Consider the following 25,204-nt stretch of genomic DNA (forward strand, 5'->3'; position numbering starts at 1 on the left):
GCAGGAGGGAGGGAGAAAGTGGGGAGGGAGAGTGAGGGAGCAGCCGGCGCTGGAGCGGGGAGTGGAGAGGAAGGGAGGGGACGGGGTGACGGAGGAGAGGGAGAGAGAGAAGGGGCGCGGGAGAGAGAGAGAGGGAGGGGGAGAGGGAGGGGGAGAGGGGGAGGGAGGGGGAGGGAGGGGGAGAGGGTGGGGGAGAGGGGGGGAGGGGCGGGCCGGGGGCGGAGCCGGCGGCGGCGGCTGGGCGGCGGGCGCTCGGGTTGGCTGCTCGCCCCCGGCCCGCCCCCGGCCCGCCCCCGCCCCTCCCCCGCCCTCCCCGCGCGGCGGCCGCGTCGGGAAAGTACAGTAAAAAGTCCAAGTGCGGCGGCGGGCGCAGGATGGGGTCCGGCTCCTCCAGCTACCGGCCCAAGGCCATCTACCTGGACATCGATGGACGCATTCAGAAGGTAGGCCCCCGCCGCGCCCCCCGGCCCCGCGCAGCCGCTGCGGCCTCGGTGTGCCGCTCCGCGGGGGCGGCGGGCGCAGGTGTCCCCGCGCGCTGGCTCCCGGGAGGGGGCCACTCTCGAGGGGGCATTTTTGCATTTCGTGGCACTGGTCCCTTTTGAAAAATCGGATCGGGCAGAGCCGTTGCGTTCCCAGGCGGTGCGTGGAGCCCGCGGTTTCCGGCGGAACGGCCGAGGGGCGCTCGAGCGGCGGTGACCTGCCGGCCGCCGGGCGCGGAGCTCGGCAGCGTCCAGCTCTCCCGCCGCCTCTGGTCGCGCCGCGCAGGTGCGGGCCGGGCCGGCGGGGTGGGTGGGGTCCGCGGCCCCGCAGGTGGGCAGCTCTGACAGCCGAGGGGACTCCGGGCTGCCGTGTCTCCAGGGCCCTCGCTGGGGGTCGGGGAGGCCCGCGGTTAGCTCTGCGGTGCGTCTGCCAATCCCTTGGTGGGAAGGACTTCTCCAGATGTCCAGGGTTCCTTATCCACAGGAGTCACATAAGAGAGGGGTTCGCCAAGGACCCCCTTTGTTCGTAGCCTCTCCCCTTCTAAGCCCCCTCCAGCGTCCAGGCCCCACAGACCCAGGACCTCTGCTTCTGATTGGAAGACAGGGACAATGGCGAGCTGGCTGGGGTGGGGGTGCTCTCGTGAGCTCCCCCTAAAGTCCCTGAGGAAAAGACATTATGAGGAAATTGCTCCCAGACTTCGGCTGGACATCTCAGGGTGCCAGGGCAGCTGCCACCTTTCTGTTCAAGGAAACCCAACAGAGGAGCCAGGAGGCGATGCCCAGCAGGGTGTGGACCTCTGGGTTCTCAGACTGCCCTCAGCTAGCTTAGTCAGTAGAGTGTGGTCAACAAGTCACCTCACTCTCAGCTAACTGGGAGTGGGAGGCATCATCAAGGACAGGTGGTCAGCCCCTTACTTCATCATTGTGGACAGTTGATCAAGGGCAGATGGACCAGGTCCTCTGACTTCCATGAATGGTGCCTGTGGACACACAGGGAAATAACAGCCTCCTTCGTTCCAAAGGAAAGAAGGGCCCTGCCCAAAGGCTTCCCCAGGTGCATGTACACAGCTCACACACATGCATGTGTGTGGACGTGCAGACATGCCCACGGGCAGGTGTGTGCGCATTTTCCCTTCAGGTGAGGATTTATTGAGATCTGCCTCTTTCTGAAGTGCTGATGAGGTGCTGTGAGCAGATCAGCGTGGCAGGTCCTTCCTAAGAACTCCCCAGAGGTCCTAGAGCAGTAGGTGGGAAGTGGAGGAAGGCTCAGGAGGGACATAGGTGAGCCCTGGGGCGGCCAGGCTGGATGGGCACTGTGGGCAGGTAAGTTGTCCGAAGTGGACACACCTAAGGTGGGTGACCTCTAGGAAAGCTGCCCACAGGCCACCTCTGAGGGACAACAAGGCAGTAGGTGGAGAGGTGGCGGCCAGGGAGGGGACAGAGCTGTGATGGACAGCGAGTGCCTTGGCTCCTCTGGGTGGGCATCCTGGTCTGTGATTTCCGCTTCGTACAGTGCAAGGAGAAGTAGGTGAGGGAATGTAAACAGAGTGCCTGGAACACTGCGGAACGGATCTGTCCGCCCCACAAACATCCTTCACCCTGCCTGGGGAGGACACTGGCCATGCTCTTTAAATCTGGTCATCCCTGTGGCCCTGCCAGTCAGTCACTGTTCTTGACCCTTCTCATCGTCCTCTGCTTTCTGTCATCTGCATTGTCAGACACTTAGAGCTGGATCTTTGGCCTCGGCTGGGAGCCAGGCCACCCCTGGTTTCTGAATCAGTACCAGCAAGTAAAGCCCGCTCACCCACCTTGCAGGCTGCACACCCAGCAGCACCCACGGGACCTTACCTGCTCAGCTGAGAGCACTTTCTGAGATGCTGTCCTTGGCTGAGATGCCTTTTCTTAGAGTCCCAGGCACTGGATGCTCCTGAGACTTCCCAGCATGCTCTCACTTCAGCCTGACCCACTCTGCCTCCCCTCCGCGGGAAGTCCTGGAGCACGCCCATGTGGCTTCCAAGGAGAGGGCATGGGTGGGGGCCCGGGCAGAGAGGAGGGTCTGTGTTGTTTTCTGCCACAGTGGTCACCAGCCTGGTGACAGGGAAGCACAGCACGCCTGCATTCTCTGTGCTCTATGTCCCTCTCGTTACCAATGCCGCCCATTTCAGCCTTCCCCAGACAGTGGAAGATGGAAGACGGGGAAGTCATTCGAACACTGGCTTCGTGGGTACCGCCTGGCAAAGCTCAGGATGGAGAGCCAAAGCTGTCTGGAGCCGGTGCCCTCCCTGTGGAGGTCTCGCTGTGAGCATGATCCTGCTGGCATTCCCAGGACTCGGAGAATCGTGCAGCTATTGGCAGTCCTCAGTGCTTTCTTTAATAGATGAAGAAAATTCCAAACACACACAGGTGTCGTGACACCTGCCCAGGCTTATCTAGCAGGGATCAGCAACAAGGCTTGAGGGACTCTGTGCTCCATCCCAGGGACTTTCCCTTGAGAAGCTGGTTAACGCTCTCAAGCCCCTTTCGAAGGCTGTAGGGCCCCGGAGGACGCACTCCTGCCTTGGGCTCTTGTTGGCAGCACCTCCACTTACCTTCTCTGTGGTTAGGTTTTTCTCAACAGTGAAATGGGGTAAGAGTGAGCTGCCATTGAAGGGATTAAATGGGACAGGGCAGATCACCTGGTCGATGAGCCACCTGTCTTTATTGACCATCTGTGTGCTGAGTGCGGGGTTCCATGTGACCATGATGGCACCGGGTTTGGTTAGCTCTGCTGGGTGACTGCCACCTTAGGACAGGCCCCTCTGACCTGAGCAAGGCGCTGGGCTTGGTCCCTTGGAGAGTACAAACGGTAAACAGTGGCAGTTGCTTCGGACTCTCAGAGGGACACAGCAGAGCGCGTGGTGGGCAGAGCGCGTGGTGGGCAGAGCGCGTGGTGGGCAGAGCGCGTGGTGGGCAGAGCGCGTGGTGGGCAGAGCGCGTGGTGGGCAGAGCGCGTGGTGGGCAGAGCGCGTGGTGGGCAGAGCGCGTGGTGGGCAGAGCGCGTGGTGGGCAGAGCGCGTGGTGGGCAGAGCGCGTGGTGGGCAGAGCGCGTGGTGGGCAGAGCGCGTGGTGGGCAGAGCGCGTGGTGGGCAGAGCGCGTGGTGGGCAGAGCGCGTGGTGGGCAGAGCGCGTGGTGGGCAGAGCGCGTGGTGGGCAGAGCGCGTGGTGGGCAGAGCGCGTGGTGGGCAGAGCGCGTGGTGGGCAGAGCGCGTGGTGGGCAGAGCGCGTGGTGGGCAGAGCGCGTGGTGGGCAGAGCGCGTGGTGGGCAGAGCGCGTGGTGGGCAGAGCGCGTGGTGGGCAGAGCGCGTGGTGGGCAGAGCGCGTGGTGGGCAGAGCGCGTGGTGGGCAGAGCGCGTGGTGGGCAGAGCGCGTGGTGGGCAGAGCGCGTGGTGGGCAGAGCGCGTGGTGGGCAGAGCCCGTGGTGGGCAGAGCCCGTGGCAGTACATGCATGTGGGCCTGATGGATTGCTTTCCTTTCTCTGTGAAGGTCTTCTTGGTGGGGAAGGAACCCTCCCAGAAGACCAGGCAGCCATTGGGATGTCCTGGGTTAGGACTGCCCAGTGGCCAGGGGCAGCCTCCCGTGGCCAGCATCACATGCACACACCTGTCCCTGTCAACCAGTGTTCAGCTTGCCAGGGTGCACAGGTGGGCAGCAGGCAAGGCCTCCTCCCACCCCTGCATCCAGTCCCCAGGTGGGCTGTTGAAGGAGGGAGGCAGGAGCCCCGGGCCCAGAGTCAGGGGACTTTGGAGTCTGCCCTCTGGAAGCCCGAGCTCTGCGCATTTGCCCGGAGGTCTTGAATTTCTTTTCTCAGCTTCCCTCGCCCAGGCCCCCAGCCTCAGTACCTGCCCTTTTTTTCTCATTTGTGGAGAAAGGATGGGCTCAGCCGACGTACCCGGGATGACAGGATAAAGTCCTCTATAACAGGGGCCTCCTGCCTGGTGGTACCTCTGGGCTTGGGTGTGCCAACCTCCCAGGTGAGGTGGGAGAGGCCACTGGGGGCCCTCTGGCCAGCCGTGGGCGTGGGTTTGTCGAGAGGTCACATCTGGGCAAGGCTGAGCACCCTGCAGCTTCCTTGCTGCGGTGACCCTGTTCTGGTGGCTCTCGGGGAAGGTCCCCACTCTGGGTGCCCCAGCCCCACCCACCACTCTGAGCAGGAACCCGGGTCTCGAAGGGTGAAGAGCACTTGGTTCTGTAGGCTGTTGCTGCTCTGAAGCACAGAACCAAAGGACAGAAGCCAGAGACAGAACAGCTGGGAATCGGGTTGGGTACCCGAGGACTGCCCCCAGCTTCTGTAGCTGCCCCTGCCCCTGCCAGAGCCCAGGGCTCCCTCCACACTTGGTCTTCCACCCAGCGTGGTCCAGGGGCCTTTGTGAGCCTGCCAGGCCTGGCCTGCCATCTTCCCCCCAGAGGTGTTCATCCTTTGCTCAGAACCCTGCATGGGGAGCCCACAGACTCTGCATGCCCTGCTGGGTGGTCTCTGGTCCTAGCCCAACCAAATCTGGCTCCTTGCTGCCTGCTTCTCCAGTGTCCCCTCCCCCTCATGCTCCATTTGGTCATCCTCACCATTCCCAGCAGTCATTGTCCTCCTGTGACACGTTTGTGAGGACAGGTGAGGAAATGGTAACCTAGCCCGTCGAGCCCAGGGAGCTAGACAAGGGGTCAGCCATACCCCTTGGGTGTCCCAGCCTGAGGATGGAGGTGGGAGTGTGGGGTACGGAGCATTTGGATGTCCAGCCCTCTTTCTATCCTGACCCCTGGGATGACCCCTCTGCCTCCGCTGCAGTAAGACCTGGCCTCTGAATCCTGCAAGAACATCTTGGCTTTGTTTCCCTTTCAAGAAGCCACCTGCGGCCAAGCGCCTGCCGGCCAGGGTGATCCACCAGGTACGGAGGGAGGTGCTGTCCATGTTCTGAGTGGGGCACCGTGCCGTCAGGGAGCGCTGGATGCTTGTTATGGTCGGATCTGGACTGTCCCCAGAGGCTCGTGTGTTGAAGGCTTGGTCCCCATGCAGAGTGTCCAGAGGGGGGCTCTGGGGAAGTGAGTGGATAATCCTTGGCGGGATTCATAGCTGAGTGGACTCCTGGGAGTGTAGAATGGGGGGCCTAGTTGGAGGGGGACGTTTCTTAGGGGACTATGTCTTGTCCGTGGCCTTTCCTCCCCAGCCCCTTTGTAGCTGCCAAGAGCTTTCCTCTGCCCGCCGGGTCCTTCCACCCTGTGCTGCCTCACCTCGGGCCCAGAGCAGTGGAGCCCACTGACCACGGATTGAAGCCTTTGAAACCTTGAGCAGAATGAATCTTTCCTCTGTTAGCTGGTTTTTGTGGGTATGTTGTCACAGTGATGGAAGCTACTCAGAAACCCTCCTCCACCACGGCTGTGGTCTGAGGGCCTCTTAAGTCAGAAGCCTGGGAAGGGACGCTGAAGACCTGAATGGACATGATGCCAACGTGGATGACCGTTAGTGACCTGGGGATCTCTCAGGCCATGTGCAATGCCACCCTGATGCACAGAGGGGCTGTTCTGCTTCTGGTGGTCATGAGGAGGGTGGGAGTTGGGACAGGCCGCCTTGCTGGGTCTGGTTTTGCTCTTTGCCGGTAGAAGTGACCTCTCTGGTCACTTTCTCCTGGGGAAAGTGGACTGTGGTGACGTCCCTTTAGAGTGATCAAGCAGATGATGGTGAATCATGTCAAGTGTTTGGGTGGCATGGGCACCAGGGGAGGCCCAGGCAGTTCAGCACCTGATGCTTCTCAGAGACCCTGGAAGAAGCCATGGCAGGGCCCTTCTTGTCACCTGTGTGACTCTCCCAATGCCACTGCAAGTCTGAACCAAAGGCAGCCACAGAGAGACAGTGCCCAGGGTCCCCAGACGCTGGGCCCCATTGCCCAGGACCCCTTCACCTCCAAGCTGGAGGTCTCCTGTTGGAGGTGGAACTGTCGTGTGCTGGGAGCCGAGGAGGCTGCCGGTCTCATGAGAGCACGTTGTGGTGAGGGAGTCTGGCCTCAGAGATGTGCAGGGTGCAGAGGAGGGACGTGCTGCCCATCAGCACAGACAGGCTGGCAGGCACATGGGGGGTGGGACAGGGCCACAGCAGCCCTCCCTGACTGACCTCAGTGCCAGCAAAGGAAGTGCTGCCTGGTGGCCTGCGGTTCCCGGGAGGCTAGACCCTGGGCTTGCTTCCTTGGGTGCCCAGCATGCCTGTGGCCTCTCATGGGTACTCACCGATCCCTGTCCCATCCAGTCACCAGCTCATCTGCTGCCCTCAAGTTTCCACCTGGACAGTCCTGCCCAGGCAGACACTGTCTGGTGCTCCCTTCTCCCTGAACACTTGCCACTTGTGCTTCAGGGAAGCCCCGGCGGGAACCTGGGCCCACCAAGAGTGCAGTTGGGGCAGGTGAAGGGTGGGCTGTCGGCAGTGAGCCTCCTGCTTTTCATCCTGCGTCTGCACAGCCATGTTCTGAATCTGGGGACAGTGTTGTTGGAGCACACAGCTGGCCCTCGTCTGTGGCAGTGTGCAGAGCGTGTGTGTCCACACTCCACAGAGTCCCTCTGCAGGCCACTGTGCCGTGCCCTCAGCTGCCACTTTGGTGGTGCCCTGCTGTCCGTCTGGAGGAGGCTTCCCCATCGAGGGTGCAGTGTGCTGCCTTGTGGCCCCACCCTGTCTGCTGTCCCCTGCCCCCGCCACACAGTCCCACAGCAGGCTCACAGAACCGTAGAAACTGGGTCTAGAAACAGTTCAAAGAAGCACCAGAGTGCTTTACTCTTTTTGTTTTAGATTCTCTAATTCATTTCTTAAATCGTGATGAACTACACATGACAGAAAAATGTATGACTTTCACCATTTTTAAGTGCACCATTCGGGGACATTAAGCACATCTGCATGTTTGTGTGGCCATCGCCAATGTCTGTCTCCAGAGCCCTCTCCCCGCGGAAGCTCTGCCCAGCTCCTTTGCAGAGCTGGCCCACAGGGTGCTTCCCAGGCGCAGTGGAGGGATCCTGGGTCTGCCGAAGCTTTGTGGACCTCGGTCGCCCCCACTCTTGTCTCCTGGGCTTGCAAGGGGCCAGCCAAGAGCAGTGGGTCCCCGCAGGTAGAGTGGAGCCCCCCCTGGGGTGAGGATGGGGCCACCAAGCTGGGGCAGGTGCTTTCCAGAGGCAGCCTCACTGAGCCTCTGCTGCTTCTGTGACCTCACAGCTGGCTGCACAGACCCTGGCAAGGCCCTCTGCCACCGAACCTGGTAGCTGTGTGGCATCTGCTGCTCCCCTTGCTCTCCGTGCCTCAGAACCTCCATCTGTGGGTGGAGGTCAGGGCCTGCCTGCTTCACAGGGTTTGGGGAGATTGGGTGCTTTCATGCGTCCAAGTGCACGGGCCCTTGGTGATTGTGTGGACAGCATTGTTTTTGTTACTTATTGGACTTATTGATCCATGTCATGGATTCAGGGCAGCCCGATCCCTATGCCTGGTTGGGAGAGGTCCTCTGGCTCCAGGTTATAGAGTGGCCTCTGGCGCCCTACATCCCGCCAGCACGGCTGTGTGCTGGTATGCTTTGGAAACAAGGCCTGACCGAGAGCGTTCAGCTCAGGGACGCCTTTCCCAGGTTAGCTTCAGGCCCACCCTCCTTCCCCTGGTTCTCCTCACTAAAAAACGTCCCTGGTGCCTCTCTTTGCTCCTCCCGATGTTTTGGAGGGAGGTGCTGCGGAGAGCCCAGGAGGCAGGGAAGGTGGACGGGGCACCATGGATCTGCATTTCTTTGGCAGTGGGCAGAGCTGGCAGCTGCAGGCTGAACAGTAGCTGTGCAGGCGAGATCACCTGGCCGTGGAAGGGATTGTATGGAAAGCGTCCATTCCAGCCCTGGGCACTCGGCCTCCATTGCCACTTAGCTGCCCACCCACCATGTGCAGCCTCAGGAGCTGCCCATCCCCTGTGGGCCTCTGGGAACAGTCCAAACCCACACATGGAGTGGCTGGGGCTGGCGGGTCTGCCTGACTGCCCTGTCAGTGGACAGGGCGCCACGCGGAGAAGCTGCTCCTCCCTGCACGTGGCGGGCTCGGGGTGCCCAGGACAGGGTGTGAGTGGGAGGGGCCCAGCGCCCGCCGTGTTGATTTATTTTTTGCAGGCAGACCAGTTAACGGAGCCTGGTGATTCAGACTGTCTCTCGCCTCATGGCTTCTCCTGTGCAGAATTTTTTTTTTCAACTTTTATAGCCTTACAAATAACAGGAAAAGAGGCAGCTCAGTTGACATTATCATCAAGCCATCTTCAGTAATCTCTCCACCTGGAACTTATATTTGCAGTGACGGCTCCCGCCGGGCTCTGCAGCTGGGCAGGCTGTCTCCAGCACAGTGCCAGGGTGGCTGGCAGGCACGCAACGTCCAGAGCACTGGGGGACAGCCCTGGGGTGCCTCCTCAGGGCCATGTCACAGAGGTCCCATGGGCAGGGAGGCTTTGGATGGCCATGTGAGGTCTGGAGTCTCGAGGCAGCTCCCGTGCAGGCCTGGTACTGCTCAGGCACCGCCAACAGGAAAGCCAGAGCCCGGGACCTACTCAGGCTCTGGATGTTGCAGCTGGGGACCCCGTTGGGGTCTTGGAGACCTACAGCGCCCACCTGGGCCCACAGGGTGCAGGGCCGTGGCCTGAGGCCTATTTCAGTGCTGTCTCGTGCCCATGCGAGGGTGGAGCCCACGCAGTAGGGGTGCAGCCCACGCAGCAGGGGTGGGAGGCGTGGAGCACCCTCTTGGCAAGAGCAGACTGTGGTGTTACAGGAGGCAGGTCCAGAGCAGAGGAGTGTGGCCCCAAGGCAGGGCTGCCTCCACCCTACCAGAGGGACAGCAGCATGGCCTGCTAAGCAGGGACCTGTCCTGACAAGACAAGCACACCACCCAGCACGCAGCACACACATCACACTAGTGCGCACATGAACACACACCTCACACCACACTTCACATCAGTACACACCACACACACTGCATCAACACACCACACGGCACACTCACGCCTCCTAGCACAAGACGCACACCCACTACAGACACACCACAGGCACTCACACAAACACACAAGCTGTTGACTGTGACGGGGTGACGCAAAGCTGGCCGCACCTTGGGGGTTGCAGAGCGGAGGTGAAGGGCGTCCGCAGGGCACGGAGGCCACGCGCCCCTCCCCGCTCAGGGTCAGGCTGGGCCTCCTGGTGCCTAAGGGTTCATCCCTCTTCCTGTCACCCCATGTGATGTCCCCGGCTCCTGGGATCAGGGGCTGTGGGCTGAGCCCAAGGCAGATGCAGGCTGGTGTGTTCAGCAGCTGTGGGGGCGCCCGCTCCCCGCTGCCCTGCGTGGTGAGGCGGGCCAGGCCCTCACCTGCTTGTCCCAGCGCATCTCTGCCCAGCTCCCAGGTGACTCGCTGAGGCAGGGCCTCCCCAGGCCTCTGCAGGCAGCTCCACTTGCATCTGCTCCCCTGCCCCTATGTCCGTGGTCCCTGGGTGCCAGATTGTCCACGCCAGAGCCTTGGCTCCTTGGCGGCCGCCTGTCCCCAACGTCATTACATGCAGCCACTAAGTCCCCAGCCAGTTTCTGATTCAGAGAAACTATGCCCGTGATGAGCCCCTGTGTCTCAGCTGGAGGGTCAGGGACCCCAGGAGGACACCTATGCCAGGGTTACCAGCACCCCGTGAGAGCGGATTCCTGCTCTGAGATAATCAGTAAGAAGACAAAGACAGAAGTTAGATTAAAAGGGGGGCACCTGATGGTCTCCCAGCCCTGAGAGGAGCTGGAACTGGACACCTGGACAAGGCCCCAGTCCTTTATCTAAGGAAGTACATCAGCTTCCAGTGTGGCCGGGACCTTGTGGTGGCAGGTGACGCCCCTCTCGGCGGCAGCGGTGTTTGATCCTGGGGCTGTGAGCTGAGGCAGGGCCAGCGTGACCTGGGCTTTCTCCAGCCAGGAATCTCACCCAGGAGTTCCCAGAAAAGCAGCCCCCTGCCTTCATGGCTCAAGCAAGCCCATAATTTATACATGGCTCCCAACAGACACCTGGAGCCCAGAGGGTCCAGACACCAAGGGCCCCCTCAAGGAGACCCCAGCTCCCACTTGCCCACTGAGTGCCAGGAGTGGCTTCTGGAAGAAGCAGCCAGGGGTTTAGCGACTCCAGCCAGGGGCCTCGAGCCCCAGGCATCAGCTTAAAATAGTCCAGGAGGAATCCTTTTGCAGAGGGCAATGGGCCACATGGCCCACGATTGCCACGTTACAGGTGCCGTCTGACGTGGGCACATCAGTGGTATTGTGCCGTTCTCAGCCTGGCACGGGGATGTGCTGCCTGCAGGTGACAGCACGTCATGGGTGACTCCACCCCAAAAGTGCATCAGCACCAAGTGGAAGGCTGGGCAAGCTCGGGTTGGGCAGGTGGTGGCAGGGCCATGCAGGAGGCCCCCGCCCTGCAGCCTGGGCAGCAGTCATCTGGCACAGGTCATGGGGAAGACCGCTTCCTTTTTCTGTGCAGCTTCACACAGAACAAACGAGGGGAGGAAGAAGGGGGGGGGAGGAAAGCTCTCTTCCAAATTCCCATGGAATGAAGCTTCCTCAGGGCTCCCGGGGCTGCACCCAGGGGCCCTGGAGACCCCTGTCTCTTCCTCACAGCCCCACGGCCCCCATCTCCAGGTTCCCACGTGGCCTGCCCACATTGTCCCCACATCCTTCCACTGACCTCTGTCCATCCCTTCCTCACTGAATTGTGTCACCTGAGAAGCAGGTTGTGTGACCCTTGTCCTGGCTCCCACCTGTGAGTGCGACCCCCTGGGGAAAGAGGTCTATGCAGACATAGTCACCTTAGGACGAGGCCATCCTGAAGTAGGGTGGCCCTTCCTGCTGTCCACTGGTGTCCCAGGAAGAGGGCAGCTGGCACAGGACCCAAGACAGACCAGAAAGAGGCTGTGTGAAGATGGAGGCAGGGGGCGTGGGCAAGCCCTGGGGTGCCCGCAGCACCAGCAGCTGGGAAGGAGGGCGCTTCCCTGCAGCCTCAGAACCCACCGCCCCAGCCTCCACTGAGACGCCTGGCCTCCAGAACTGGAGAACCAGCCTCTCGTTTACCCTACCAGCTGGGTGGTTTGTTTCAGCAGCCACGGGAATTTCACTCAGCTGCGTGTGCCACCACACTCTGGCCTTCCCAGGGTCTGGTCCAGCTCTTAAGGGACCCTCCAAACTGTCCTGTGCCCCCTCCAGCAGCCCCTGTCCACACCCGGCCCAAGGCAGCTCCCAGCAGCCCCTGCCCACTGCTGCCCAGGGTTCCCACAGGCCTAGGCAGGCTCTGACTGGCAGCTGTGCACCTGCCAGCTTTGTGCCCTAACACCTTTGCCATCGGTGCCCTGTATCTGCTTCCCTGAGCCATGGCACCTACTCAAATGTCCACTCCCAGGAAGCCCCGTGTATGGACAGACTTGTCATTTCCTGCCACTCTGGCCTTGTCCTCTGGCCCTGGAGCTGGGTCATGTCTCACCTCAGCCCTGCACCTGCCATGGGCAGTGGATGGATGGATTCTTAGCTCACCTCTGGGAAAGGAATTCTGCAGCGTGCATTTTCCGCTTATCTGGGACAGGAGGCATGGGGGCTCCTACCTCTGGGACTGCACGTGGCCCCAGAGAGGAGCATACGGGGGACTCAGGCTCTGAGAGCTAGAGATGACTTTTCCAAAGAAGGGAGTGAGTCCAAGGTGGTGCCCTTCCTACCCAGGAGGGTCCCAGGACAGACAGAGTGTCTCCTTGGCCCCTTCCCAGGGTGAGGAATAGGGGACCAGTGGCTGGTCTCTGCCTGAACCCACCTCTGATACTCTGAGGAGGGGGCCGTGGGGTTCAGTGGCCCAGAGTGTAGAGCAGGTTCCAGAAAGTGCCAAGGACTGACTGGAATTCAATGGTCTCAGCCTTCTGAGGACTTGTTCACCTGGCACCGGTCAGCCCGGGCTGCAGGAGCAATATCCACAGACCTAGGCCTTCACATGAGTCTTGGGGAACATTCCAAACCACGGCACATGCCAAGATGTTCGCACCCTGGGCCCCAGGTGGGAGGAGGGTCTGCCCTCCCCACCTCCCAGGCTGGAGCCTCCCCTCCTCACCCTAACCCTAACCTATACCATTCCCATGTGCCACCTTGAAGCCTGGCTTACAGGCGCTGCTGCCCAGGGCCCCAGAACCTCCTCTGTCCTCGACCCTGGCCAGATGCCAAGGAGCCCAGAAAGGCTCTGATTAAGTTAAGCCAAAGAGCAGGGCGGAGAGAGGGAAGCCGCCTTCTGGCTGGGGTGGCGGAAGGTAAAGGGGGTGGCCACCAGAGAAGCCTCCAGAAGCGCCCCCGGGAGCGTTCCTTTGGGTCCTCACTCTGCAGTTTCCGTCCCCTGTGACCCTGCATTTACAACAGTGGAGGTTGGCCTCAGCCATCAGGAGGGAAAATGCAGGAGCGAAGCAGCCAGAGAGTGACCAGTGAGGAGTGGATTGACCATGACGAATGAACGGGCTCCTGCAGCAGAGGCCTGGCGCGCAGGCGCGGTCGGGAAATGGGCCCTGAAGTCGCGCAGAGTCGGGCGGCCCTAACGGAGCCCTGGGGGTTGGACAGTCTGATAGCTGTCCTTGTCACTGGGGGAGGACGTGCCCACAAGTGCCAGAACCCTCCACCCCGTCCTGCCCTGACCCAGGCTCACCACAGCTCTCAGGGAAGGGCTGTGACAGTCTCCCTGTAGCCCATCAGGGACCCGCCACCTCAGAAAAGATTCCCATCTACTTAGAATGGAGGCTCCAGCTCTAGCCAGGTCCCTGTGGCTCCTGTAACATGGCCAGAGCAACACGGCTTAAAACAACAGCGGCTGGGCTGGGCTGTGGCTCGGTGGTACAGCATGGCCGAGCACGTGCCAGGCCCTGGGTCGGATCCTCAGCACCGCATAATAATAAATAAAGGTACCGTGTCCATCTACAACTAAAAATATTGTAGAAAGAAAGAAAGAAACAGAAGTTGATTCTGGGTGTCCCTGGGCCCACGTGAGGCACAGCAGGGCTGCGCCCAGGACCTCCCGGCCTCTCCCAGCTCTGCGGCTGTGCCCCTCCAGCATCGCAGGCCCTTTCAGCTGTGTGCTCCGGCTGCACCTCTGCTTCTCTCCTTTACCCAGTCTCCCTCCTCCTCCCTTGTAAAGGACACTTGTGATTGCATTTAGGGCTCACCTAAATAATCCAGGATTATCTCCTTTCAAAATCATTCGTTTAGTTCCATCTGCAGAGACTTGAGCACATAGGGCATTGTCCACGGGGTGCAGGGTGGCAACGGGGATATCTTCAGGGGTGGGAGGTCTTTCAGCTGCTGCAGGCCGTTGGCCAGGTAGGTGTAAATCCCCTCCTGGCCCGCCTTGCACCTGGCCACCACCCGAGGCTGCAGCCTCACATGCTGCAGGCCCCTTGGGCTGCAGGGCAGAGCAGGCCTGAGGAGACCGTGCCTTGCTTTCTCCTCCAGCTCGCTTCCACCCTGTCCCTGTGTTCTGACCTCCTCGGGGCCTGCCTCTTCTGCACGTCCACCCCTATTCCTGTGTGTATGGCTGGCACCTCTGCCCTCCCTCACTGCTTCCTGTTAACCCTGCCGGGTTTCACTGAACTCACTCACGATGTGCTAAGCAAACCTGCCTCTTGATAAGGGCTTGGTTACAGCCCGTGGCACTGTGGGGGAGGGTGGGCCCTTTAAGAGGTGGAGCCTGGGGAGGTCCACTGGGGAGGTCCACTGGGCATGGACCCCTTCGCATCCAGCCGTGAGGTGAGCAGCCCGCTCCACCCACACTCCACCAAGGTGTGCTGCCTCGGGGCCGGGCCACTGACTGTGGACTACACCAGGAGCCAGCCTTCCTGTTCCTCGGTCCGTCATCTCAGGTGTGGGCAAGGTGGCTTGTTCAGTGGGTCATCTCATGGTGACCGTCGAGCTCTGCCAGGGCAGCAAGGGTGGGGCTCAGGGGCCTCCATCAGATCTCCTCAGACCGCCTCTCCATGACGCCAGGAGGCTCTGGACACGTGCCACCTGCCCTCTGCCCGCCATCCATGCCTTCCCCTGGCCACCTCACGGTGGTTTGTCCCCACAGGTGGCGTGCTCTCCAGCCTTTGTAATGAGTCAGCCCCTGAGGACACGGGCATCGGCCTTCCCTCCCCTGTCGTGAGGCCTTACTAACTCTGTGAGCCTCGCTACCTGCAAAGCCCCAGCATCGTAGATGTCCACCTTGAAGGGTGGACACAAAGAAAGTGTGTTTCAACAAATAAACGGCAAGAAAAGGAAAGAGGACCCCCCCATCTGTTAGCCAGGACCCTAACAAGGCCCACACGTCGCCCTGGGTGGGTGCTTCATTTTGTTTTGGGGCGTGTCTCCTGATCTTTCATCCCCTTTTCATACCATTGACTTATTGAAGAGCATGTGTTATCTTTGATCTCAAAGCATGGCTCCAAGGTGTGCGTGTAGACAGGTGGATGTCACCCAACCTGAGACGTGAGGAGGGACGGTGGCTTCCTTCCTGGGTTCTGATCACACTGTGGTTATCTTAGACCAGGGGAGGAATGCTGGCGTTACAGACCCCACTGAGATACACATGGAATAACATACCATCTAGAGTGAGCTTAAAAATCTCCCCTGGGGAGCACCGGACGGGAGCAAGAGGGGAAGGGTAGTGCTGAGCCGCGGGATGGGGCCAGGTTGTGCCGCACTGTCCTTGTAATGTGGGTGTCTGAGTGCTTCCCAGAGGACCAGGGCTGTCTTTTAAAGAAAGGGTCAGGGACGCTTAGTAATAAGTGGAGAATTTCGTAATTATTTTTATATTCTTTTTCAAACATGACCTGAAAAATATTTCCTACTTTGGAAGTGAATATGAGGCCTAATACAGATTTTATTTTACCAACCAAGAAAGTGTGGTTACCTGTGTTCAGTGTTAGCCCATTCTGAATGGGACGGTATCATAAGTATTCTGGAAGCAAGAGGCAGAATCATGTATCATTATATGTAATTCATAATTAGAGGTAAGTTGCAGAATACATAGATGGATGTGTCAGTGCAGATAGAGATCGATGAGGGATGCATAGGTACCAGGAAGATGGATGGTAGCTGTGAACCTTTCTTAAGTGAACATGTACGTTTGTGGGGAAGGAATAAGTAAAACAGTAGGATGTAGAATTTTGGTCCTAATCTCTTTTGAGCTTATTTTTTTATTAAATGGTTTTAATTCTCAGATGCTGAAAAGAAAATGGAAGATTTGCACCCTGGGTTGGAGTTTGGTGGTCCCTGAGGGTGGGTCTGGCCAAGTCCTCACTCCAGGCCTCTGTGTGGATCCAGGAGTCAGTCTGAACTGTGTGACTGCTCTGGGGACGGAGGAAGCCTCTCAGAAGTCCCCGGCAGCTTATGTAAAAACTTAGTAGCTCAGAAAAGATATAAGAGATGAATCACAGTCTACGAGAGGCAGACTAAAAGCAACTTGAGTTGGTTTAGTTTCCTTGAGGGGGGGGAGGAACTAAATCCATATTCATTCTGAGTACAGTTAAGAATACCCTAATTTGAGAACATGAAAATTCTCAAACAGAAGGTGCATATTCTGCTTCTGGGGAGGGACAATAGCAGAGGCCAGGAGGCCACCACTGCTCCATCCAGACTGGTGCAGAGTCTGATCTCAGGTGCAAGGGTGTCCTACGCCTTGGGCTCAGAACCAGGTGAGTCCGGGTTTGCATCAGGATCCAGTGCCCGGGCCAGGCTGGGTTCTTCAGTCTCCCCAGTGCCCTTAGCTGTTAAGATGATGATGACGTTGAGCTGTGGGGTCCCCATGAGGACCCAGGGCTTCTGAGGTGCGTGGCTTTGCTTCTGGCCTGATGGTGAGTCAGCCCTGGTTGTTTGGTGGCAATGGTGGTAAGGGCAGCGTTGGCACAGTTATCACAGGGCATAAACCACAGACCACAAAACCCACCCTCACCGAGTGCTCACAGGAGGACACTCTAGCACCAGCACTCCCCGCTCACCACGATGGACAGGCCCGGCATGGAAGGGTGCCGAGGGCTGACCTGGGTCCAGCAATAGGACCTTCTCTCCCCAAGACTCCTGTCCTGTCTAAGGAAGAAGAGACCAGCACTAATGGGATGAGGTCACCGATCCTTTACCCTATCAGGCTTTGGGTTCAGCTACTCCTGCGTGGCTGATCCTAGGGACCAGAGGCCTGGAGGCCAGCTGGAGCAATCAGCCTCTTCCTGCAGCATTCCCAGTCGAGGTGGCCTCCATGTTTATGCCAAGAAGAAAACCCAGAAGAGCTGACCAGTCGAGGCTAGGCCTCCTCCCTGCCCTTGCTGGTGAGGTGGCCTCTGCAGGAGGAAGCGGGAGGAAGGTGACCCACAAGTTTGCTGCCACTTTGCTGAGAACTTCCCATGTACCAGGCCCTCCATCTGCCGGGGTGGATCCTCCCAGCACTGCCGTAGGCCAGGTGGGATGACCCCACCTCACAGCTGAAGGTTCAGAGCCTCAGAAAGGTTGAGAACTCTCCCCTGGGTCAGGCTGGCGAGGGGAGGGGCTGCAGCTCAGCTCACGCCCGACCCCTCCTTACCTGCTCCTCTGCCCTCCCTGCACCTGTGTTGAGAGTCAACACACCTGGATCAGTGCACAGCCCAGGGCCATCCTGAAGGTGTGAGACAGCCAGAACATGGATCTGGCCAGCCCTGGGCCGCTCAGTTGGGACAGCCAGCCAAGTACCCCCTGCGCATGGTCAGAGGAAGATCCCCCTGGGCTGCTGTGCAGGTGCAGCAAGGCCCGAGTGCTGGCAGTGCGGCCCCTGACTCACTAAGCCGTAGGACGCTCGGGTCTCAGACCCGCCTGGGCCTTCCCACCCTGCGGACGGTGCTCAGTTGAGGTTCTGAGAGGCAGAAGTGCACTCAGAGAGAAGGAACGAGCCTGAATTCCAAGCCCTGGCCCAGAGCCGCAGGGGCCAGCAGGAGCCACACCCTTCCTCATTCCAGGTGTACGTGGGCTCAGTGGTCCCAGGATGGCTGCAGCTTTAGGAAGGGAGGGTTCTGTGGAGTCCTGGCCCCTGGGCAGAGAGGCCTGGCTGCAGGGCTTTGGCTCAGGATTCAGTGCAACTGTTGGGAAGGAAGACTGGTGGGACAGCTTCTCTTGCCCTTCCTGCATGCCCTTGGGGTCACCAGGCACATGGGCCTCTCAAGCCCTTGGTTTTTGTGAAATCGCTCCACCTATACTCCTGACCAGGGCACAACCTCGGAACTTCTCCTCCCCATCCCAGGAGCCCGGCCTCCTCCTCTGATCGGATTCTTGTTCCTCCACCCTCGGCCCCTCTGCGTCTTCCCACCTCTCTGATTTTCCCCTGGCGCCTCCCTCTCACACCAGTCCCCCCACACTCCCAGCTCTATGCTATTTAAGTTCTGATTCCCATCCTTTGGCTAACGGTCGTTTAATTTCCTTATGTGTTTGGCTTAATGCCGAAGAGTATTCTTTCCCAATAAAAACGGTAAAGACCTTTCATTTTCTCAGGAGGATCTTATGTAAATGCAGCAGTGCATTTCATAAGCTGGTTCTGTTTCCTGCGGCTCCCTTGGCTTGGGGAGCTCTGTGACTTTTTCCTTGGTTATAAAAGTCCTACATATTCATCATAGGAAATGAGAAAAATGGAGACTGATACCAGGAAGAGATTACAACATTACCCCAGCACCCGGAGGAAGCTGATGCTATGGTCTCAGGGCCGGGCCTGCTGCTATTTCTCGTGCAGGTGTGCATGCATCTGTGCGTCTGTGCATGTGTGAACGTGCGTGTGTGGCTTGCTCTTAGAGTTTTGTGCCCTACTGTTTTCATTTGGGTACGTTGGAGCAGCTCCCAAAGCAGCACTGAACGGTCTTAAGAACATGATTCCACAGCCTCCATTATCTCGTGGAGACGTCCTAAACCATCACTGTCTCCTGCGTATGAAGACAGCGTCCCCCATTTCCCTGCGGTAGGCCAGGCACCATGCGCAGGGGCAGCCCTCGCTGTGCCTCTGCTGGTGCAGCGGCTGCACCCGGCAGGGTTCCGGCAGGAGCCTGACGTGACCTGCTTGTTGTGAAATCTAGAGAGGATTCCGAGGAGGCACCAGGCAGCACCTGGCACCTCACGGACACTCGTGCCACCATGCTGGTTCTTGCTGCTTCCCTAAGAGCAGTTCTGGAGATGGGGCTGTGGCCCCCAGGGTGCACACGTCACCCCCCGCCCTTCTCAGGGTCGTGTGGAGGCCCATTCCCAGTGTCCTCTTCACAACCAGGCAGCCAAGCTGTCCCTTGTTCACATAAACTCCTGGGCACACTGGGGCAGTAGGGAGAACGGGGAGCCCAGGGTGCCCGTGCTCCCGGGGAGTGTTGCAGGATGCAGCTCCACACGGTGTCCTGGCGTGGCCATGGGCCCCGCCTGCAGGTCCAGAGCCCTCTTGTTGCCCTCCTTGGTTCTACACATGGTGACGTCTGTGCGGGTTCTTCTCTTCATCTGCCTAGTCACTAGACCTGTTCGTTACTCTGGGGGTCCCTTTTCCACCCGCTCCCGCCAGACTCCTAGAGGACGTTCATCTCTGTGGCTGAATTTTGGTCATTTTAAAACTGTTATACACATGGAATTTGCAGAATGTGACCTTTGGGGATGGGCGTGGTTCACTTAGCATAGTTCTCTCCAGACCCATGCACCTTTCCATGTGTCAATGGCCCCATTTCCTTGCTAGGTAGTGTTCTGGGGCATGGAGGTGGCCGTTGGCCTAACGTTTCCCCACAGTAGGGCGCTGGGCCGTTTCCAGTATTTGCTGCCCATGGCCAGTCCCCAGTATTTGCCTTCAGTTTCTCGGAGGCCGTGTGGCTGTTTTGGAATCAGTACCCTTATTCTGGTTGGTTGGAATACCTCTAGTGTCAACTTGACATTTATAATTAACCAGCACCCTCAAGGTACTCAGTAAATCCAAACATGAGATTCCCAAAGGGCTGAGATCAATGGCCACTTCAAATCTAGCCAGAGAGCGGGCAGTGAAGGTGGCAGGGTGGGGTGTCCAGCCAGCCTCACAGGGCCAGGTCCCTGTGAGGGACCTCTCCCGCCTTGGGCGGGGCTTTGAGGAGGAGGGATCCCTTCTTCCCTCTACCCGCCAGGGGCTCCGCATCAGATACCACATGCCCTGGCCCTCATCTGCAACAGTGGCCATTTAAAATCCTCGGAGGAGAGACCACAGAAGAATTGAAACGAGGGAATTTTGCTGGAGATGTGTTACTCCAAGTTCAAAGAAGCTCCCTGAAAACTGTTGCTAAGGCAGTTGAATAAAAAAATTGCACAGTTGGAGTAAGCAATAACCACGAGATGGTGAACGTAATTGTGTGTTTTACAACAGCCAACCCCAAAGCGCGACTTGCCCGACATGTTTTTAATGATTTGAGAGGTGACATGTGTTTTCAGGGATGTGGAAAGAAAACTCACGCTGTCTGGTTCCCCAGCCTTGTAGGACCATCTCCTTGGTGAGGATGTGACCGTCCTCCCAGGGCACCCTGGCCATGGCTGCTCCCGCAGGGCTGGGTTGGGTGTTCTCACCCCTGCAGCCTGCCGGGCTGAACCCAAACCCTAACTGCCACGTGCTGGTGTATCTGTCCAGGATTTGGAGCATTTCCTAACGTAGAATCAACGGTGCCTGTGTAGGAAGCCACGGTTCCTGGTCGTCCTTGACTTTGTGCCAGTCCAAACCTGACAGAGCAGCAAGAAATTCCCGAGGCAGCTGTAGGACTGTGCCTCCAACAGAACTAGGAAATGGAACTCCCTCCCGGGACAGGAGATGATCAGCTCAGAGCATGGAGAGCCAGGGGCTTGGCTGCCTCCATCTGCTCTGTGATTTCCAGCCCTTCTGCCCAGCTCCTCATTGCCCAGAAGAGGGAACAGTCTCCTGGCAGCCATTACCAACCCCATTTGCATTGAATAGAAGCCGCAGTGTCTAGGGTGAATAGGGCAGAGACAACAGAGTCCTTCTTATATCTCACACCCACATCCAAGGGCACTGTGCCAGGCGTCCTCAGCGTCCTGCCTGCCCTGCACCCAGCAGGAATGCCTCCCTGAGCTGCCCTTCCTGGGAAGCAGGCTGGGTCCGCAGATGGCCTCCAAGGGTCCTGGGTCAGCCACCTTGAGAAGGGAACAGGGAGAAGCAGAAGGAAAGCCAGCGATGGAATTAAACCAGCTCTCCACAAAATTTTTAAAAAAACCTTCCCACGTGTGTGAATATTCATGCAGATTTCACGTAGTATGCGTAGGGGGCGGGCATCCTTGAACGCACACCTCCAAATTTCGGAGCTGAGCTGGACAAATGGAACAGGACTCCTGATGTACAGCCAGCGTCTCCCAGGAGCCATACCCGGCCTCCGTGTCTAGACACAGATGTAGCTGCCAGGACCACGTGGCAAGGGCCACACGAGCCCGGCAGGTGCTGGGCCTGCCACAGAGCCAGATGCAGATGAGGTGCTGGAGCCAGGTCCAGAGATGGGGGGGTTTAAAAAGGTGGTGCGCACCAGCCCCTCTCCCGAGTGCCGGGCTCAGAGCCTGATGTGTGCTCCTCCAAACCTGGGCCTGTCACTGTCCTCAGCCCCGCTGCTGGGTCTGCTCCTGGGCTGAAGAACTGTAGCAGAGGAACCTCGCTGGGCTGGCCCGCTCCAAGCCCCCAAAAGGCAGCTCGGCCTTAACTGCACCCTTCACATCCCTAAAACCAAGCTGAGCCATGAAGCTCAGGTCACCTGTGACCTTAGAGACCCCAACCAGCAGGAGGTTCAGCCCTGGTCGTGGTGTGGACCCCAGGGTGCACCCTGGCCTTTTCCCGAGGTCCTCCCTGCAGGTGCACAGGGCTCTCATCTGTGTGGCTGCCTCTCGTCTGTCCTGTTTGCCATTCCGGGCATGTCATCCAGCCTGAATTGCGCTCCACCACCAGCGCCTCCTTACTCTGTCTCCTCTACCCTCACGGCGCCCTTCCCAATCTTGCCGCACTGCGTACTGAGATCACAGCCGCATTTACAGGGTGGGAGGCTGGCGAGAAGCCTTCGGAGGAACGCGGGAACCCTTTGTTCTGTGCTCTGGTTTTACAGTAAGACCGGAGCACCCGGAGCTGGAGTGTAGCCAGGATCCACCTCCCTTAGCTGAACGGATGGGAAACCTGGCCATCTGGGGCTTCTGCCTTGTGGAGTGCAGATGCACCTAGTGGGCCTCGGAATGGGAACCCGAGAGGTCCCTTACTGCGTCCCCTTGCGCAGTCTTTGGATGGGGTGTGCAGAGACCAAAGGGAGCCCCAAACCACTCAGCATTCTGTCAGCAGAACCGTGTCCCCAGAAGAGGCCTCTGGACCCAGCCTCAAAGCCAGTTCAGAAACTCATTCCTTCTTCCTGTGTCTCCAGCCAGAGGCCACCTGGAGGTCCCTGCCCTGCTCAGGGTTCTGGTTGAGACACTCTGAACTGCAGGCAGCGTCTCTCCTGTGCCAGTTGCAGGTGGCCTGAGCTCAGGTGCAGCGAGGTGGGCGCGGGATGATCAGTCTCCCATGGCGGCCAGCCGTCCACTTCCCTTCCTCTGCAGCCTCCCCTGCCCTCTGCGCCCTCGGCTCCTGCCCTGTCCCTCCCTGGGCGCTGCTCCTTCCTACTCTTCCCTCAGGTGGCCACTTGTGAACATCCCAGCAAGGAGGCCCTGTGACACTGAGCTCGCCCCCAGCTCCAACTCTCAGTAAGAGTCTCTTGGGGGAAGTGAGATTGGTCACCAGCTGGGTAGTGGTAGGTCAAGGGGGCAGGGCAGGATCACCAGGAGCCACGGTGTCCTGTCCAGGGCTCTAGGGAGCAGGCTGGATGCCACTCAGTGAGACTCCATGTGCCATGGTGGGTGCAGGCTCCCCACTGCAGTCCCCTGGCTCTTGCTCCTAAGTCTTCACTTGAAAGGAGAAGCTCAGGGGATGCTTGTCACATAGGTCCCCCATCCAGCCAACCTGACAGGGCCATGCCATGACAACCCACCCAGGGACTGGGCAGAGATATAGTCCTGGATCGCCCTTTGCCTTCCTGGCCCACAGGAGCCCTGCACACCCAAGAAACTCTGAGTTGGCCCAGAGCGCCCAGGTGTGCTCAGCCACAGCCACTCTTGCCCTGGACTGACTGCCACAGGACCCTGGCTGCGAGCATGCCCCTGGGGGCCTCTCCTGCCTTCCCAAGGGCAAGGGGGCAACTTTTCCCGGACAAGCCCTGGGAACGGAGGAGCTGAGCCACACACCATTGCTCCCCAGTGCAGGGGATCTGCAGGTGGGAGTGTGGCCTCCCACTAAAATAGTCAGGTGGTGAAAGATCACGGTGGGCATTTGGCCACTTGGAGAGCGCGAGACTGCGAGAGCCTTGCGCCACTATCAGAGCACTTCAGAGCCACCTGGGCAGTCAACAGGCATGAAGTTGAATTTTGTACTCAGCCCGGTGGGCTTTTGAGTCATTTTTTTCTGTTGTTCTAGAGATTAAACCCAGGGGTGCTCTACCACCAAGCTGCATCCCCAGCCCTTTGTATTTTTTAATTTTGAGATAGGGTCTAAGTTGCTGAGGCTGGCCTTGAACTTGCGGTCCTCCTGCCTTGGCCTCCTGAGTAGCTGGGATCGGAGGTGTGCACCACCCTGTCTGGCTGAGTAATTCTCTCACATGCCCCCTGCACGCTTGCTCCCCCCGCCCTGAGAGGCAGGTGGTACTAATACTGCAGTTGTTTACAGATTGGTGAACTGAGGTTCCTGTGGTCACAGTCTTGCCCCTAGGGTGCAGGAGGAGACAGCAGGTGAAGGGGTGATGTTAAGGGCAGAACTTCAACCCCAAATCCACCGCTCTGAGTGAAGAGCATCCTCAGGCAGCCCCTGGGGGTCAGCAGACACCCACCCCTGGCTGGCTGGGCCTGAGCAGCTCGGGCATCTCTGTGTGCCTCAGTTTCCTGTTTCCCCACTTTCAAGTGGCTCCTGGCTTGTGGTTGGTGCCCGGCGAGTACAGGATCCTCCCCCGCGGGCATCCCAAGGCTCCCAGACACCGCAGTTCCCCGACTCGCAGAGGGCTCAGCTGAACATGGAGAAGGATCAATATCCGGCCGAGAGCAGGGCTCTGTCTTCTCATTTATCTCCCATCTCGTTCTGGTATCACAGCATGCCAATCAAACCACATGGAAGGTTCGGGGTGACTTGCCACGCTTGCTTATGACCTCCAGTGCTGATATGCCCCCAAGCTGGATGGCTACACCAAATTCTTGGTGCCTCTGTGTCTCCTGCTTACATTTCAGCTCATTAGCTGTGTGTGTGTGTGTGTGTGTGTGTGTGTTCGTTCTCTGTTTCTGGATGAAGGACAGAAGGTTTACAGAGCTGTTCAGCATGTGGCTGTGCATCCCTGTGCCTCCTGACACGCGGCCCTGGGGCCTTCTGGGGCCATGAGTGGTGGCGGGCAGGGGTCCCAGTTGGTAACAGCTGGTCGAGGCTGGGTGCTTCCCTGACACAGCCCCATCCTCGGGGCTCCTGTGAGCTTCCTGCTCAGTCTCCCTTGGCCCTGCTGCAGGCTAATTCACAAGGACAAAAGATATGTAATGACCCCACGTCACAGATCTTCCCTTGGCTCCTTAATTGAATGAGGGAACTGGTAAGATGTCACGACCAGTTCCAGAGAGCCATGGAAACCAAACCCGTCCTGGAGTAGAGGAGGAGGAGGAGGGATGTACCATAGACAAGGATCCTTCTCCCCTGGAGGCCTCCAGTGAAATCTTTCTTGCTTATTCCAAATTTCCTTGCAACCTCCCGCCTTTTGCCCAAAAGAGTCTCAAAGAAGCACCATTCTCAGTAACAGTGGGGCTGGGCTGGCGAGGTGGCAGGATTGTTGCGCAGAGGTGGCAGGAGTGTTGGGTGCCCCAGTGGCCTCTTTTGAGTTTGGCTTGCTGGGAGACTTCATAATTAGTCTTTTAAAAGCCTCCATTATACGCTGTCCTGAGGCCAGGAAGCCAAGCTCAGAAAAATCAAGGCTCTTCCTTTGGATTTCACTTGTAGTCCTTTGTCATAAATCTGGGTGATTCCTGGGGCCCCACCTGGACCCACTGTGTGGGAATCCCAGAGCTGGGCTCGCCCAGAGCCGCAACGCTGTTGCTGAGTAATGGTAGACCCTATCCTATTGGGAGATGGTATTAAAACCATATCAATCCTTGAAACAGGCCCAGCCAGCAAGCCCTCAGCAGCTATGGACTGGACACTCTCTGGGTTGGCCTTGCTCTGCAGGACCTGTCCCCCTTCTCCAGAAGTCTTAGGCAAATCAAATATTCAAAAAAAGAGGCTTCCTGCCCTCCTCTTCTGCAGCTTCCAGCCTGGAGTCTGTGAGCCCACAAAGTACATCGGCCCAAGGAGAATGAGCTGCTCAGAGGACCAAATGGGAAAGCTAGAACCTGGCCCACCTTGGTGGGTCAGCAGCCAGGACCCCAGACTCAGCCCTGCTGGGCTCTGGCAGAAAGGCTGGGCGTGAACTGAGCCCATGCTGCAGACGGGCACGGTGGAACGAGGCCGGGTTTGGGGGCCGGTAAAGGCAGGCCTCCTCTGACGGTGAGGTCGGGGCACCTGCCACTCATGAGGAGAAGGCAGGACCAAGAGCCAGGGGTGGGGGACAGGGAGGGCTTAGCCAGGACACAGGCTACAGGGAACACACCCTGGAACCTCCCGTACC

The 25,204-nt window shown here is 58.9% G+C and overlaps 1 protein-coding gene across 4 annotated transcripts in view; it reads left to right on the top strand.

The window, feature by feature from the left end:
* Nucleotides 1–304: 304 nt before the first annotated feature.
* The window catches only part of Pde9a (phosphodiesterase 9A), an 84,076-nt gene continuing 59,176 nt past the window's right edge, over nucleotides 305–25,204 (top strand). For all 4 annotated transcript variants that reach the window (XM_046438862.2, XM_046438859.2, XM_046438860.2 and 1 more), the window contains exon 1: nucleotides 305–443. In XM_046438862.2, the coding sequence (XP_046294818.1) occupies nucleotides 375–443 (69 nt within the window). In that variant the 5' untranslated portion in view covers nucleotides 305–374. The remainder of the gene's footprint in view (nucleotides 444–25,204) is intronic.

The sequence above is a fragment of the Marmota monax genome, unplaced genomic scaffold (genome assembly GCF_021218885.2).
Source record: "Marmota monax isolate L192 unplaced genomic scaffold, Marmota_monax_Labrador192_F-V1.1 WCK01_AAM20220418_F8-fsc00125, whole genome shotgun sequence".
In the NCBI taxonomy this organism is placed as follows: domain Eukaryota; kingdom Metazoa; phylum Chordata; class Mammalia; order Rodentia; family Sciuridae; genus Marmota; species Marmota monax.